This window comes from Mobula hypostoma, chromosome 28 (genome assembly GCF_963921235.1).
Source record: "Mobula hypostoma chromosome 28, sMobHyp1.1, whole genome shotgun sequence".
Taxonomy (NCBI): domain Eukaryota; kingdom Metazoa; phylum Chordata; class Chondrichthyes; order Myliobatiformes; family Myliobatidae; genus Mobula; species Mobula hypostoma.
In genome coordinates this window covers 11,036,390-11,055,201 of record NC_086124.1, presented here as the reverse complement: position 1 = coordinate 11,055,201, position 18,812 = coordinate 11,036,390, and the positions used below count along the sequence as shown (strand labels likewise).

The following is an 18,812-nucleotide window of genomic DNA, read 5'->3' as shown; positions in this document are numbered from 1 at the left end:
AAAGAAAAAAAAACCCCCCAAAAAAAAACCCACCGTGCAACTAACTAAAAGCAAAGCAAAGCAATGGGCTAACTTGAAACCAAACAGAGTTAAACTTAAAATCACGTCCTCAATCCCGACCTCCATTAAAAACGGTGAAAAAAAAACAAGAAGGGTAAATATTACATTAAATGAAAATATCGAATAAAAGGTCCCCAAATCTGTTCAAATTTAAATGAAGAATCATAAAGGTTACTTCTAATTTTCTCCAAATTCAAACATAAAATCGTCTGAGAAAACCAAAAAAAGGTAGTTGGAGCATTAAGCTCTTTCCAATGTTGTAAAATACATCTTTTCGCCATTAAAGTAAGAAATGCAATCATTCTACGGGCTGAAGGGGAAAGATTACTAGAAATTGTAGGTAGTCCAAAGATAGCAGTAATAGGGTGAGGAGAGATATCTATATTTAATACCTTAGAAATAATATTGAAAATATCTCTCCAAAAAGTTTCCAAAGTAGGGCAAGACCAAAACATATGAGTTAAAGAGGCTATCTGCCCCGAACATCTATCACAGAAAGGATTAATATGCGAGTAAAAACGCGCTAACTTATCTTTGGACATATGTGCTCTATGAACCACTTTAAATTGAATTAGGGAATGTTTAGCACAAATAGAGGAAGTATTAACTAATTGTAAAATCTGCCCCCAATCATCCACAGAAATGGTAAGCCCCAATTCCTGTTCCCAATCTACCCTAATCTTATCAAATGGAGCTTTCCTAAGTTTCATAATAATATTATAAATCATAGCCGATGCACCTTTCTGACATGGATTAAGGTTAATTATCGAATCTAAAATATATGTAGGAGGAAGCATTGGAAAGGAAGAAAGTATAGTACTTAGGAAATTTCTAACTTGTAAATATCTAAAAAAATGTATTCTTGATAAGTTATATTTATTAGATAATTGTTCAAAAGACATAAGGGAACCATCTAAAAATAAATCCAAAAACCGTAAAATACCCTTAGTCTTCCAAGTTTGAAAAGCGCGATCCATAAAAGAGGGAGGAAAAAATATGTTACCTAAAATAGGAATCGCTAACCCGAATTGATTAAGATCAAAAAATTTTCTGAATTGAAACCAAATGCGCAAAGCATATTTAACTATCGGGTTAGAGACCTGCTTAAGGCATTTCGAATCAAAAGGGAGAGAGGAACCTAAAATAGAGCCAAGTGTATAACCCTGAACAGATTGTAATTCCAATGCTACCCATTTAGGAATAGATAGTATATCCTGGTCAAGTAACCAAAATTTCATATGTCGAATATTAATAGCCCAATAATAGAATCTAAAGTTAGGTAATGCTAAACCTCCATCTCTCTTAGCTTTCTGTAAATGTATTTTACCCAGTCTCGGATTCTTATTCTGCCAAATAAATGAAGAAATTTTAGAGTCAACTTTATCAAAGAAAGATTTTGGAACGAAAATTGGTAATGCCTGAAACACATATAAAAATTTTGGCAAAAAAAAACATCTTAACTGCATTAATACGACCAATCAAAGTCAAATATAAGGGAAACCATTTAGATGAAAGTTGAGTAATATGGTCTATTAATGGTAAGAAGTTAGTCTTAAATAAATCTTTGTATTTACAAGTAATTTTAATCCCAAGATATGAAAGAAGATGTCTTATGTAGATGCATCATGGTTTGATATGCTCTGCTTCTGACCACAAGAAACCGCAGAGACCTGTGGACACAGCTCAGTACGTAACCAAAACTATCCATGGACTCTGTCTATACTTCTCATTGTCTCAGTGGAGAAGCCAGCATAATCAAAGGTCTCACCCACCCCAGACGTTCTCTCTTCACCCCCTTCCATCGTGCCGAACATACAAAACCCTGTAAACGTGTACCAGCAACCTGAAAGGCTGGCCTGTGGTGTAATGGCAGCCGCAGCAGACTCTGAGGTGAGTGGTCCCTGGTTCGAATCTGGTCGGCTCCTTGCATGCTTTCCATCCGTGCTGGGTTGGGTGGCCTCGTAAGAAACAGGTAAATGCTCAGGAAATGGCAAAGATTTTTCCCCAATGCTCTACAAGGTGTGGAGAGGAACAACAAACCAGACTGAAGGACAATTTTTGTCCTGCTGTTGTAAGACTATTGAATGGTCCCCGTTATGGTAAAGATAGGCTCTTGATCACAATCTACCTCTTTGTGATCTAGCACTTTACTGTCTACTGGCACTGCACTTTCTCTGAAACTGCAGCACTTTATTCTACACTTGCACTACCTTCAAGGGTATCGGGGTGGAGATTCGTCTCTACCAAAGGAGGTGTAAGGTGCTCCTTCCCCCTGCTAGCCTGTAGGTCACCCTTGGGAAAGGTGTGCCACCTACTTAGCCCCCGATCAGGGTCACGTGAAGTCATGGGAGCAGGTGGTGGATGGTCGTATGAGCAGTTGGTTCATATCACAAGTCCTGGTTATGCGACCACTGATGCCAGGCAGACAAACTCTGAAGAGTATTGATAATGGCTGGGAGTCACTCATCTTGTAAAGACACTGCCCAGAAGAAAACAATGGCAAAGCACTTCCGTGAAAAAATTTGTAGAAAAATGTAAAAACACACACTCAGATACCAGGATATATACACAAGGATACAAATACACACACACATTCAGACACCAGCAAATACATACAAGCACACGAACACACACACATGCACATACACAGACACACACACACACGCACACACATACACACATATGTACACACGCTGCACAAACACACACACACAGACACACATACAAACACGCACATACACACGCACACACACAAAAACACACAAACACACACAGACGTACACACATGCACACATGGTCATACACACACGCACACAGACATACACACTTACACATACAACATACACACATACTCACACATACACACACACACACATAGACACACATACAAACACATATACACATGCACGCACACACACATACACACACGCACACACACAAAAACACACAAACACACACACACACACTCCCACATACACAAACATACACACATACACATATGCACACACACACACACACACACACACACACTCCCACATACACAAACATACACACATACACATATGCACACACACACACACACACACATACACACATATGTACACACACTGCACAAACACACACATACACACATGTGCACAAACACACACACACAGACACACATACAAACACGCACATACACACGCACACACACAAAAACACACAAACACACACACACACACATCACATGCTTTGCACACACAAGCACACAAGCATACTGCACAAGTACATAATCTGAAATCTCAGGACCGTGCTGAGGGAGAGTGAAGAGAATGCTAACCTTCAGCAAGCTGTGAAACTTCGGCCTGCGCTGAACAGAAAGCTTCCTTTGGGCCGCTTGAACAGAATCCGTATGCTCCAGTCAACATTTTTTCCTTCAGCGCACCATTAGGACAATAAATCACATGATCATTCTGCTATTAGTGCCGGGGGAAGTTTGCTCTGTGTGAATTAGCCAGCAGACTCTGAAAGTAACTGCACCAGCCTGGGAATTAGTCGGCTATAAAAAGAACTCAGACGTTCCTTCCCACAGTCCTGTATTCAGTGAACCAAAGAGATTAGAACGGGCCCAGCATCAGTCCTTGGGATCTGCTGATTACATTGATGTGGGAAGCAGGGTGGGGTTGTAAATTACTTTGAAGCTCACAGGCTGGAGAATCAGTAGATGATCTTGAAGATAACCGTGCGGTGGAGATGATGGTATATATATATGACAACGGGCTGGGGATACATCTCTACCAAAGGAGGTGTAAGGCGCTCCTTCCCTCCGCTAGCCTGCAGGTCACCCTTGGGCAAAGTGTAGCACCTGCTTAGCCCCAAGATCAGGGTCACTTGACCATGGGAGCAGTTGGTGCACATCACAAGTCCTGGTTATGTGACCACTGACGCCAGGCAGACAATCTCTGAAAAGAATTGATAATGGCTGGAGTCACCCGTCTTGTGAAGGCACTGCCCAGAAGAAGGCAATGGCAAACCACTTCTGTAGAAAAATTTGCCCAGAACAATCACAGGCACTGAAAGACCATGATCGCCCATGCACATACTGATGATGTCATACGACACGGCGCGTAATGATGATGATGATGATGACATATCATGGAATGTTCGGGTGACCATGAGGGGTATAGCTAGGGTGAATGCAATCAGTATTTTTTCCAGGATTAAGGAATCAAGAATTAGAGGTTTTAGGTTTTAGGTTACAACACAGCACATAATGAATTAATTAATTAATATGTAGAGTAGAGTAGGCAACCGTCGATCGCAGGGGATCATGGGACTGTGTCCTCTCCAGGGCACAAGCCTGGGCGGGAGGATTTGAAGAACCGGCTGTTGCCCATTTAGTGGGTTCCCCCTCTCCATGTCACTGATGTGGTCCAAGGGAAGGGCAAGGGCTGATACAGCCTGGAACCAGTGTCATCGCAGAGGTTGCCAGAGTGAAGTTGTAAGCAACATCAAACTGCCTTAGGGACCCCGGCTCCAGGTTTCTTCCTCGGGGTTTACTCCCGAAGCGTCTCCCATGGGTGGGCAAGGCCGCAAGGCAGCGGAGGTTTAAAATCAGAGTGTCCCTTTTCCTAGGCGGGCTGCCGTCCAAGGCTGACGAGCCCCACCTGCCCGAAGCAACTGGTTTTGAGGCTCCAGTGACCCACCTTTGCCCCTTCTCTTGTCAGTAGAAACAGTTCCACCGGGCCTAGTAGCTAAGCCCCACGTGAAGGCCAAGAGTTGGACTTGGTTGTCAGAGGCTGTTAGAGTCACACGCCATTTGGATCACTTTATAGGTAGTGGGAGCTTATTCAACCTTAAGAACTACTAATATATACATAGTTTATATAACCTTGTGTATTTCAGTATTTATTGCATAATTTGTCTTCTTTTTTTGTGTTCACAATTATTTTTTGTCTTAATTGTGTTCTTTCTTGAAAACATTTATTTATGCTTTGTTTACATTCCAACCGATATGACGCTAAGTATCTGTGATGTTGCTGTAAGATTTTCATTGCATGAACACAAGAGACTCTGCAGGTGCTGGAACTCTGGAACAACGCACACGCACACGGAATGCTGGAGAATTTCAGCAAAGCCGGACAGCATCTATGAGAGGAATGAACAGTTGTCATCACGGGTTGAGGGAAGGGGGAAGAAGCCAGAATCAGTTTTTCATCACTGCCATGAATAGGGCAATAAACTCAAGTGCAAGTTCAAGGCTACTGTCGTTCAGCTGTACATGTGTACACCACCAGACAAAGCAAAATGCCTCTGGACGAAGGTGCATAACACACACACACACACACACACACACACACACACACACACACACAAACACACAAACACACACACACATACACAACACACACACACATACACAACACACACACATACACAACACACACACACACACAAACACACACACACATACACAACACACACACACACATACACACACACATACACAACACACACACATACACAAACACACACACATACACAAACACACACACACAACACACACACACATACACACACAAACACACACACACATACACACACAAACACACACACACATACACAAACACACACACACAACACACACACACATACACACACAAACACACACACATACACACACACATACACAACACACATACACAAACACACACACATACACAACACATACACAACACACATACACAAACACACACACACAACACACACACACATACAAAACACACACACACATACACAAACACACACATACAACACACACATACACAACACACACACATACACAAACACACATACATACACAAACACACACATACACAACACATACACACACAAACACACACATACGCAACACACACACACACATATGCAACACACATACACACACACACACACACATACACAACACACATACACAACACACACACACACATACGCAACACACAAAGTAACATCACCACAAATAAATTAACATAAAATAAAAGATACTCCAGAAGATTGGCATTCAGCATGAGGTGCATTTGGACACATTTGCGTCAAAAAGTAAACAGTGTAACAGTACTGGCGCTTCATACGTGATGAGATGTGGGTGGTGGCTGGAGTTCAGTAGTCTCACGGCCTGGGGGAAGAAGTTGTGTCCCATCCCAATGGTCCTTGCCCTACTGTTATGGTACCTCCTGCCTGATGGTAGGGGGTCAAAAAGATTGTGGGATGGACGGGTGGGTTCCTTGACAATGCTAAGGGCCCTGCGTACACAGCGCTCCTGATAAATACCTCTGATGGGTGGAAGAGAGGCCCCAGTGATCCTCTCTACAGTCCTCACAACCCTTTGCAGGGACTTGTGGCCGGATGCCTTGCAATTCCTTTAGCAGACGGTGATGCAGTTGGTCAGGACACACTCGATGGTGCTCCTGTGAAAATTGGTTACAAAGGGGAGGGAGCCTTGCTCTCTTCAATCTCTTCAGGAAGTGGAGACGCTGCTGTACTTTCCTGACCTAAGAGATGGTGTTGAGGGACCAGGTGAGATTGTCCATTATGTGCACTCCAAGAAACTTGATGCTCCTAACTCTCTCCACGGAGGAGCCGTTCATGCGCAGTGAGGAGTGGTCAGCCTGCACCTTCCTGAAGTCCACAATCATCTCTTCAGTCTTGTCCACGTTCAGACTCAACCTTGGACTTTTCATGTGGTGCACAGATCTTAAAGCTACGTGGATTTCACACCTGCCTCTACATTTATGATAATATCTGCCTCTGAAACTCTGTCACTGCGATTACCCCCTCTCAGTGGTCAAGAAGCCATGAAACTTCAGTTTTAAATTTCCCACAACCTTCACCAAACTGCTCCAGCCAATCCTGTGCAGCTTCCCAAACGATGATCCTGACCAAAGTAAAGACAGGGAATGCTGGAAACACCCAGCAGGTCAGGAAACATCTATGGAAAGAATTAGAATCAGGAACAGGTTTGTTGGTCACTGACGTATGACGTGCAACTTGCTATTTTGCAGCAGCGGTACAGTGCAAGATATAAAAGTTACTTAGTTAATAAATAAATAGTGCAAAAAAGGGGAAAAGGCAGAGCAACACACACAAATGCTGGAGGAGGAACTCGGCAGGTCAGGCAGCATCTGTGGAAATGAATAAGCAGTCGACGTTTCGGGCCGAGACCCTTCCTCAGGACTGAGGGGGAAGGGGGGAAGATGCCTGAAGAGGCAGAGGGCAAGCTGGAAGGTGAAAGGTGAAGCCAGGTGGGTGGGAAAGGTCAAGGGCTGGAGAGGAAGGAATCTGATAGGAGAGGAGAGTGGACCACAGGAGAAAGGGAAGGAGGAGGGGAAGTGATAGGCCGGTGAGAAGTGAAAGGTCAGAGTGGGAAATAGGGGAATGGGGGGAGAATTTTGGTCCATAAGTGTTCGGAGATTCACGGACCACTAGGTGACAAGTCTGACAGTGGAGCGGAAGAAGCTGCTCCTAAATTATTCAGTGTGTGCCTTCAGGTTCTTCTTCCCCGGTGGTGGAAATGAGAAGAGGGCATCTCCCAGATGGTGAGGGTCCTCAGAGATGGATGCCAGCTTGGCCTGCTGCGTTCACCAGCAACTTTGATGTATGTTGCTTGAATTTCCAGCATCTGCAGAATTCCTGTTGTACCCGTTGGTAGGTTAGCTTGTCATTGTAAACTGTCCCGTGGTTAGGCCAGGGTTAAATCGGGGGAATGCTGGATGATGCAACTTGAAGAGCCTATTCCGTGTAAATAAATAAATAAAACCAAACTGAGTGCCTCCCTGATACGAGTGTAAAGGATCCCACGGCAATTTTTATTTTGATGAGCTTGTGTCTTGGCCAATATTTATTTCTCAAGCAATGTAATTTAAAAGAAAAAAAACTGGTATATTTAGTCAACACACATCAAAATTGCTAGTTTAGCAACTTTGATGTGTGTTGCTTGAAATTCCAGCATCTGCAGAATCCCTCGTGTTTGGTATATTTGGTCATTATGTTGCTGCCCTTTTCGGGATCTTGCTGTACGCAAACTAGCTTTTATTTTGGGTTCTTGCCGTACGCAGTCTGGCTTGTTTGTTTTTCTACGTTTTGGCAAGAAGGCTTCACTTCTTGTCCGCTCAGATGGTTTTTCACTTGAGCGAGTGTGACTGAGCCAAGCTGGAACCTTAGAGCAAACCAGAAACCTTGGCCATGCGAACACTTAGGGGGAAAAAAAGAGGTGGAGGGTGTTATGTAAATAATGTCATTCTTGTCCCCCTTATGTTTTTACTATTATGGCTCAAATAAGACATCAGGAGATGAGCTGGCAACCAACACGTTTTACAGAAAGAGATCCAAGAGCCTGCAGGTCCTGGGAATCTGGCGCGATGCAGAGAGAGCTGCACAATCCCCGACACGTCGTCTGTCCCTCTCCCTCTCTGCTGCGCCGAGTCCCTCCAGCATTTTGTGTGTGTGATACTTGACACAGGATGGCCCCTGCTGCAAACTTTGTCTTGCCAGAGCTGAATGAGATGTGACACGTGAAGAAAGTCACCGGAGAGAGGGAGACTGAAGCTTGTGGATGCAGGAGCATCCATTCAACAAAAACAAGCAACAGACATCGTACTTGAGACACCCTTGGAAGAAGAGGTCTCCTTGACCCAATGTTACATGACAGCTTTATATGCTCAAGATCAAAGTTAACAGCAGGACAATTCCACAGTTACAATGTACCTACAATTCCTTTGAATTACATATAGTTTTCACACATCATCTTTTTCACAACCACACTCCAGACACCCAAAATGAATGTTAATCACAACTGACTCTGAGCTGCATTCATGCATATACAGGAACCTGAGATGTTTGCAATTCTCCCCAATTTGCAGCTCCAGGAAGCCCACCGTCCCGGTCTGCATTCTATATTTAATCTACCATCCACGTTCAAATCCGAGGAATGGCTGCTGTTGAAATTAGTATTTGCTAAATTCCCGAACTCCAGAATGCACCCTCTCTCCTTTCACTCCCTCTGTCCCTCTCACTATACCCCTTGCCCATCCTCTGGGTTTTTCCCCCCTCCCCCGTTTCTTTCTCCCTGGGCCTCCTGTCCCATGATCCTCTCATATCCCTTTTGCCAATCACCTGTCCAGCTCTTGGCTCCATCCCTCCCCCTCTTGTCTTCTCCTATCATTTTGGATCTCCCCCTCCCCTCCCACTTTCAAATCTCTTACTAGCTCTTCTTTCAGTTAGTCCTGATGAAGGGTCTCAGCCCGAAACGTCGACTGTACCTCTTCCTAGAGATGCTGCCTGGTCTGCTGTGTTCACCAGCATTTTGTGTGTGTTGCTAAAAGCAGGCAGTTGTTTCTTCACGTCCTCCCTTACAAATTCCTAGCTGGTACTTGGGCACTATTGGACTTGGGTCTGAATGTTTTTTTAAAAGTGATTTGATGTCAGTAAAAATGGTAGCACATTTGTCACCTCTTGTTCATCATTATCACTATGTGCCGTGTTGTATGACGTGGGCGATCATGGTCTTCCTTTCCATGACTATGATTGTTCTTGGCATTTTTTTTTCTACAGAAGTGGTTTGCCTTTGCCTTCTTCTGGGCAGTGCCTTTACGGCTTGGTTCAGAAATTGCACCATCTCGGATCGCAAGACCCTGCAGCGGGTAGTGAGGTCAGCTGAGAAGATCATCGGGGTCTCTCTTCCTGCCATTACAGACATTTACACCACACGCTGCATCCATAAAGCAAACAGCATTATGAAGGACTCCACGCACCCCTCATATAAACTCTTCTCCCTCCTGCCATCTGGAAAAAGGCACCGAAGCATTCGGGCTGTCACGACCAGACTATGTAACAGTTTCTTCCCCCAAGCCATCAGACTCCTCAATACCCAGAGCCTGGCTTGACACCAACCTACTGCCCTCTACTTTGCCTACTGTCTTGTTTATTATTTATTGTAGTGCCTGCCCTGTTTTTGTGCAATTTATGCAGTCCTGGATAGGTCTGTAGTCTAGTGCAGTTTTTGTGTTTTTTCTTACGTAGTTCAGTGTAGTTTTTGTATTGTTTCATGTAGCACCATGGTCCTGGAAAACATTGTCTCATTTTTACTATGTTCCGTACCAGCAGTTATGGTTGAAATGACAATAAAAAGTGACTTGACTTGATCAATACTCTTCAGGGATTGTTTGCCTTCTGTCAGAGGTCACATAACCAGGACTTGTGATATAGTCATAGTCATACTTTATTGATCCTGGGAGAAATTGGTTTTCATTACAGTTGCACCATAAATAATTAAATAGCAATAAAACCATAAATAATTAAATAGTAATATGTAAAAGACATGGACAGAGTGGATGTGGCAAAGTTGTTTCCCATGATGAGGGAGTCTAGTACAAGAGGGCATGACTTAAGGATTGAAGGGCGCCCATTCAGAACAGAAATGTAAAGAAATTTTTTTAGTCAGAGGGTGGTGAATCTATGGAATTTGTTGCCACGGGCAGCAGTGGAGGCCAAGTCATTGGGTGTATTTAAGGCAGAGATTGATAGGTATCTGAGTAGCCAGGGCACCAAAGGTTATGGTGAGAAGGCAGGGGAGTGGGACTAAATGGGAGAATGGATCAGCTCATGATAAAATGGTGGAGCAGGCTCGATGGGCTGAATGGCCGACTTCTGCTCCTTTGTCTTATGGTCTTATGGTCTAAATTGTGCCAAGAAATAAGTCCAGGACCAGCCTATTGGCTCAGGGTGTCTGACCCTCCAAGGGAGGAGTTGTAAAGTTTGATGGCCACGGGCAGGAATGACGCTCAGTGTTGCATCTCGGTGGAATGAGTCTCTGGCTGAATGTACTCCTGTGCCCAACCAGTACATTATGTAGTGGATGGGAGACATTGTCCAAGATGGCATGCAACAATATGCACCAGCTGCTCATATACGCCCATTCACCTGCAGCTCCCATGGCTTCATGTGGCCCTGATCCGGGGGGCTAAGCAGGTGCCACACCTTGCCCAAGGGTGACCTGCAGGTTTGCGGAGGGAAGGAACGCCTTACACCTCCTTTGGCGGAGACATATCTCCACACCTCTGCCCACACTTTATTACTTTGATTTAATGACACCATAGAATCGCCTTAATTCGTGTACTAAGTTATCACTATACAACGAGGAGTGTTTTTTTAAAAAAAAATCTCAGTATTTTGCATTTGTTAAGAACATTTCCTCTTGTCTGCAGGGAGACTGGGGGAACTCTGCCTCCATGCTGGAACGAAGCTTCCTGGCACTCCAACTTCCTGTCCGCCCGGACTGATTTAAGGGTGGCGCAGCCGGCACCAAGCGCCAGATCAGTGTTTGAGGGGCTTAAGAAAAGGGAGGGACAGATCAATAAAATTAAGAGTTAAAGCGAGAAAGGGGGAAAAGCCGGTTCAGAAACCAGGGGTATCTAGGGCCGTCCACGTAGAAGCCGGCCCCTTGATTTTCAGGAGCCGTGTGCGGAGTAATTCATTCAGAAGAGAAGTAGTGGACGAGATTGCCCGGGACAATGTTCGAGGCCGTGTCAGAATTAAACACCGAGAGCCGAATCTTTTACTCGGTGTTGCTCTTCTCCTGGGCCGTGTACCTCTGGGAGGCCTACCTGGCCCAGCGGCAGGTGAGTGAGGGCCAGGCCTGGGCCCCCAGTGAGGACGGAGAGGGGTTTGGGCTGGGAACTTCCCTCCGGGCTGTGGCCGCGCCTTTTTATTTAGAACATAGAACGGTACAGCACATGAGCGAGCCATTCGGTCCACAATGTTGTACCAAGCCAGCTAAAAAGTAAATCAAAAAACCCAAATACTAATCCCTCCTACCTACACCATGTCTATATTCTTCTATCTTCCTTGCATCTATGCGCCTATCCAACCGTCTCTTAAAAGTCTCTATTTGCCTCTACCACCATAACACGCAGTGCATTCCAGGCATCCACCACTCTGAGTTTAAAAAAAACCCTACCCCTCACCTTCAACACATGCCCTCTGGTATTTAAGGAAGCCCCCATCATTGCAACAGTCTATCAGGCATTTGGAGATAAAGCAGCAGTGTTTGAACTATAAATTTAAATTAACAATTCCACCCACTATCACAAGCACCCTGCAGATTTTGGATGAGTGAAAGGGACCTTTGCAATCTCTATCCATTAGAGCTAAAGGTAGACATTGAATTTAATTGAAGCATATGTTGGTTATTTTGTATTTTAAAGTTAGGATAAAGGGATGAATTCTGTAGTCTAGGGCCACTTGTGAGTTTTGAAGTCTCTTTAAGAATATGGTTCATTTTAATGTGCAATGTTCAAAGTAAAATTTAAAGAAAATTTATTATCAAAGTATGTATATGTCACCGTATAGTAGCCCGAGATTCATTTTCTTGCCGACATTCACAGTGGGTACAACGAAAAACAATAGAATCAGCGAGAAACTACACAAAGATGGACAAACAACCAATGTGCAAAAGACAAACTGTGCAAATACAAAAAAAATTGGGAACATGAGTTGTAGAGTCAGTCCATAGGTTGTGGAATCAGTTCAGATTTGAGGTGAATGAAGTTATCCATGCTGGTTCAGGAGCCTGATGGTTATAGGGGAATAACTGTTCCTGAACCTGGTGGTGTGGGACCTATGGCTCCTTTTATCTGCTTCTCGATGGCAGCAGAGAGCATGGCCTGGACGGTGGGCATCTGATGATGGATGCTGCTTTCCTGTGTTTGCTTATGATGCAATTATATTGATTCCTTTTAACATTTTTTGTAAATTAGAGCAGTTATATTAGGTATTAAATTTAAATGTTAGACTGATAATGTAACATCTGGAACAGATCCTCTGGAGGAATAAACAGAATCTGTGGAAAAGTGAAGGTGAAAAGTGGGATTTGGAATGATGGGAGATTTCTTTGACTAACTGGGATGATGTGCAACCTGACATGGGATACTAACTGCGGTTGAGGTAGAAATCACTTGGGTCGTTTCATAACTGTCATAACTGTGTTGGGCAGCTATGTCTTGTCACAGATCCAGTAGAGAAAACCATCTATATTTTGGACCATTTCCTCCATTCCAGTTTTCTCAGTTTCCGAAGACTTTTTCTCTGGGATGATGACTTGTGAAGATCATAATACATAGAGCAGAATTGGGCCACTTGCCCATCAAGTCTGATCTGCTACTCCAACATGGCTGATTTATTAACTCTCTCAACCCCATTCTCCAACCTTCTCCCCGTAATCTTTGATGCCCTAACTAATCAAGAACCTATCAACCTCCGCTTTAAATATATTCAATAACAAGACCTCCACAGCCATCTGTAGCAATAAATTCCATGGATTCACTACTCTCTGGCTAAAGAAGGTCCTCTTCATCTCTGTTCTAAATGGATGACCCTCTATTCTGAAGCTAAACTGCCCCACCATAGGAAATGTCCTTTCCACATTCACTCTATCTAGACCATTTCAATATTTGATGGGTTTCAGTGAGATTTCCTTGTATTCTCCTAAACTCCAGCAAGTACAGGCCCACAGCAATCAAGCATTCCTCGTACGTTAACATTTCCTTCCCAGAATCATTCTCACAAACCTCCCCTGGACCCTCACCAATGCCAGCACATCTTTTCTTAGATAAATTGCCCACCATATCCTGAGTGCAGTTTGACCAATGCTTTGTAGAGACTCAGCATTACATTCTTGTTCTTGTATTCTAGTCCTCTCGAAATGAATGTTAACATTGCATTTGCTTTCCTTACCACCGACTCGACCTGCAAGTTAACCTTTATGGAATCCTGCACAAGGACTTGCAAGTTCATTTGCACCTCAGATTTCTGAATTTTCTCCCTGTTTAGAAAATGGTTGCCTTCCTTCTTCCAAAGGGTATGACCACGCCACTTTCATCTGCCACTTCTTTGCCCATTCTTCCGATCTGTCTGTCCTTCTGCAGACTCCCGGATTCCTTAATGCTACCTGCCCCTCCGCTCCTTTGTATAGGACATAAAGCCATCAATTCCATCATCGAAATCGTTGACATATAGCATGAAAAGAAGCAGTCCTAATACTGAATACTGTGGAGCACCACTTGTTACCGGCAGCCAACCAGAATAAGACCCTGTATTCCTACTCTTTGCCTCCTGCCAGTCAGCCAATCTTCTGTCCATGCTAGTACCTTTCCTGTAATACCATGGGCTGTTATCATGTTAAGCAGCCTTATGTGTAGCACCTTGTCAAAGGCCTTCTGATAATCCAAGTAAACAACTTCTACTGACTCTCCTTTGTCTATCCTGCCTGTTATTTCCTCAAAGAATTCCAGCACATTTGTCAGGCAAGATTTCCCCTTGAGGAAAGAGTGCTGACTATGGCTTATTTTATCATGAAAACTCATATTTAATAATAGACTCCAACATCTTCTCAATCACTGAAGTCAGTCTAACCAGGCTGTAATTTCCTTTCTTTTGCTTCCCTCCCTCCTTAAAGATTGGAGTGACATTTGCAATTTTCCAGTACTCTGGAACCATTCCAGAATCTAGTGATTCTTGAAAGATGAATACCAATGCCTCCATAATTTCTTTGGCCACCTCTTTCAGAGCACTGGGGTGTAGTCCATCTAGTCAAGATGATGTCTACCTTCAGACCTTCCAGTTTCTCAAACAACCACCTGCTTAATAACAGAACTAAACTCACTTTTGCCCCCTGACATTTGAATTTCTGGCATACTACTAGTGTCTTCCACTGTGAAGGAAAAGGAAAGCTATGTTGAATCCGGAATTAGTTCCTGTTAGTAGACGATTTCCTTCCACGCCGCGCTAACGTATTGGGAAATCGTGTACAAGGCAAGTTACAGCAGTGGTTTGCCATTGCCTTCTGCCGGGTGAGTTTTTTTTTTAAGAGATCACCAGCTCTCTGATGCAAAATACTCCACCTTTTCTTTGTCCCCCATTATTACCTCTTCAGCGTAATTTTCCAGTGGTCCAATATTTACTCTCACCTCTTACTCTTTATGTACCTTTAAAAAAATCGGTATCCTCTTGTATATTATTGGTTAGCTTAGCTTCCAATTTCATTTTTTCTCTCCTTGTGCCTTTTTTTTAGTTGCCCTCTGTTGGTTTTTAAAATCTTCTAACTTCCCACTAATTTCTGGGATGCTATATGCCCTGTCTTCCTTTTGTGCTGTATTTGACTTCCCTTGTTAGCTATGGTTGCCTCTTGTCTTTAGAATACTACTACTTTGAGAGGTGTCTATCCTGCCCCTTCTGAATTGTTTCAAACTCCACCCATCGCTGGTTTGCCGTCATCCCTGCCTGGCCAGCTCCTCTCCCATGCCTCTGTAATTCTATTTTCTCTACTGATACATCTGATTTATCTTCTCCCCCTCAAATTGCACGGTGAATTCTATCAAATTCCTCCTAAGAGTTCCTTTATCTTAAGTTCACTAATCAAGTCTGGTTCATTACACAACATCCAGCCCAGAATAGCTGATCCCTTAGTAAACTCAAGCACAAGCTGCTCTAAAAAGTTATCTTGTAGTGACGGTCTACCAATTCTCTCTCTCAGGATCCAGCACCAGTCTAATTTTTTCCAGTCTACCTGCATATTGAAATATCCTCAGTGTCCTTTTTACATGCCTTTTCCATCTCTAGCTATAATATATATCCTGCACCCTGCCTACTGTTCAGAGGCTTCTATATAACAGGGTTTATTTACCTTGCAGTTTCTTAACTCTACCCACAAGGATTCCACATCTTCCAACCCTATGTCAACTCTCTAAGGATTTAATTTTGTTTTATTTTTACCAACAGAGCTACCTCACCCTGCCTGCCTACCTGCCTGGCCTTTTGATTGCAGTATGTATCCTTGGATGCTAAGCTCCCAACTATGATCTTCTTTCAGCCACTACTCAGAGTTGCCCACAACGTCATACCTGTCAATCTCTAACTGCATTACATGACCGTTTACCTTATTCCGTTTGCTGCATGCATTCAAATATAACACCATCAGTGGTGTATTCATCACCCTTTTTGATTTTTTTTTAACCCCCATCTTGCACTTAAACTCATCCCACAGGCTGCAATTTTGCCCCATCATCTGTCTGTCCTTCCTCGCCGTCTCACTGCACACCGCATCTAGTTGTATATCAATTGCCCATCCGTGGCCCTATTACCCTGGTTCCCATCCCCCTGCCAAATTAGTTTAAACCCTCCCCAACAGCTCTAGCAAACCTGCTGGCAAGGATATTGGTCTCCTTCAGGTTCAGGTGTAACCCGACCTTTTTGTACAGGACACACCTTTCCCAGAAGAGATCCCAATGATCCAGAAATCTGAAATCCTGCTTCCTGCGCCAGTTCCTCAGTCACTCATTCATCTGTACTATCATCCTGTTCCTGCCCTGACTAGCGTGTGGTACTAGGAGTAATCTTACCTTGCAGATCCTGCTCTTTACTAACTCCCTATACTCTCTGCGTAGGACCTCATCCCCTTTTTATCTAATGTGCCAATGTACACCACGATCTCTGGCTGCTCACCCTCCCGTTTGAGAATATTCTGCAGCCGCTCTGAAACGTTCGTGACCCTAAGATCACAAGTAATTGCACAATTGAAAGTTTTTGGAAATTGAGAAAGCTGGGGTGGAGGGAAATCGGCTAGAAATGTCGGTGACTTTGTAGAGGCTACAAGCTACCCAAAGCACAATTTAAACCCTGAAATATCAGCAGGTCAGTGGTCTATGGAGAGGGATAAGGGAGTCGTCATGTCTGGTATGGGTTGAATTGGCAGGTCTCAGTTGACATGCAGTGTTACAGGAACAATAATGACATGTGAGGGGAAAGCTATCTCCTGAAAATCCAGCCTATTTCAGCTGCTAAGGAACTTGCTGTAACATAATTTCTCCTTGGTCCGTTCTGTATCCGACTTTCCCTAAGACAGCAGAATTGGGCCATTCAGCCCATTCAGTTATGGCTGATTTATTTTCCCCTCAACCCCATTCTCCTGCCTTCGCCACATAACCTTTGCCGTGAATCTTACCAACCTCAGCTTTAACTTGGCTACCATAGCTTCCTGTGGCAATAAATTCCTCAGATTCACCACAAAATTCCTCCTCATCTGTTCTAGAGCAGCAATTCCCAGCCTTTTTATGCAGTGGACCAATACCATAAGCAAGGAGTCCACGGGAACCCCTGTTCGAATATCCTTCGGCTGTGCCCTTTGGTGCAAGGCTTTCCCGCTATTGGAAGCAACTCCACATCCACTCTATCCAGGCCTTTCAATATTTGGTAGGTTTCAATGAGATCCCCCTTCATTCTTCTAAACTCCAGTGTGTATAGGCTTAGAGAGCCAACAAACACTCCTCATGCATTAACCCATTCATCCCTGGGATCACTTTCAAAAACCACCTCTAGTCTCTCTCAATGAGATCCCTTTCATCCTTCTGAACTCCATGACTGCAGGCTCAGATCCAGTACCCACTCCACCTACATTAAAGCCGTTCATTCCCAGGGAATGTTTCACCTTCACTGCTTTGGCATTTTACTGAAGTTGCATGCATTAATTACTTCAACAACCTCATCCAAATGATTATCTCACATTATTGTTTATGGCGCCATGTTAATATAGTGGTTTACACAATGCTTTTGCAGCTTGGGGCATTCAGTTTCAATGCCATTTGTATGGGAACCGTGTGGGTGCTCCAATTTCCTCCCACAGTTGAAAGCCAGATCGGTCAGTAGGTTAATTGTTCATTGCAAGTTGTTCTGGGATTAGGCTAGGATTAAGTAGGTGAGTTCATTGGTGATGTGGCCAAAAGGGTCTTTCCACACTATCTCTAAGTAAAAAATGAAATGGGGGGGGGTGGGGGAGAGAGTCGGCAACAAGTCAATGAGCATTGCAAACTCCTTACAGAGAGTGGTGGAGGTGAACCTGGTGCTGTCAAGCGTTGCGCTATGCTTCTGTGCCATGCTAATGGAAGTATTTCTGTAGTTTTACACCAGCTGGAGTATTGTGTACACTTTTGTTCTCTGTACCTGAGTAACATGGACTTGGACTTGGCATGCAGTGAGTGCATGGTGATGGTAGGAGACTAAGTCCATCTCCTCTAGAATTTATGTAAATGGAAGAAGAGCTAATTAAAACTTCCAAAATGTTTTTAAGGCTCAACAGGCTGGTTACAAAGAGGATGCAGAGGAGACCAGAACCTGGGTGGGGTTCCAGTCTCAGAAAAAAAAGATTTGAAGGAACGGAGAACTGCCTTTCTGCTGAGCGTGATAGTTATTCATTTCTACCATCCTTCTGTTTTATTTCTATTTCTTCTCGTCGCTGCCATCAGGAAAGGGGTACAGGAGCTTGAAGGCACACACTCAACTATTCAGGAACAGCTTCTTCCCCTCTGCTATCTGAGTTCTGAATGGACATTCAATCCATGACACTACCTCACTTTTTTTTCCCTTTCTGCATTAGCTTAAGTTAACCGTTTTATAAAATATATACACACTTCAGTTTTAATTATTATGTATTGCAATGTACTGCTGTCTCATAACAACAAATTTCACGACATGTGCCGGTGATATTAAACCTGATTCTGATTTGGAATTCTTCATCTCAACAAGATATAGATTTGTGGAGTTCATTGCCACAGACGACTGTGGAGACCAAGTCATAAGCAGAGGTTGATTGGTTAGGGCGTCAAAGGTTACGGGAAAAAGGCAGGAGAATGGGGTTGAGAGGGAGAATAAATCAGCCATGATCA

The 18,812-nt window shown here is 43.7% G+C and overlaps 1 protein-coding gene across 1 annotated transcript in view; it reads left to right on the top strand.

Annotated features, from left to right (window-relative positions):
• Positions 1-11,380: 11,380 nt before the first annotated feature.
• Positions 11,381-18,812, top strand: part of zmpste24 (zinc metallopeptidase, STE24 homolog) — a 38,791-nt gene continuing 31,359 nt past the window's right edge. The window contains exon 1 of the mRNA XM_063035043.1: positions 11,381-11,717. Within this exon, the coding sequence (XP_062891113.1) occupies positions 11,610-11,717 (108 nt within the window). The 5' untranslated portion in view covers positions 11,381-11,609. The remainder of the gene's footprint in view (positions 11,718-18,812) is intronic.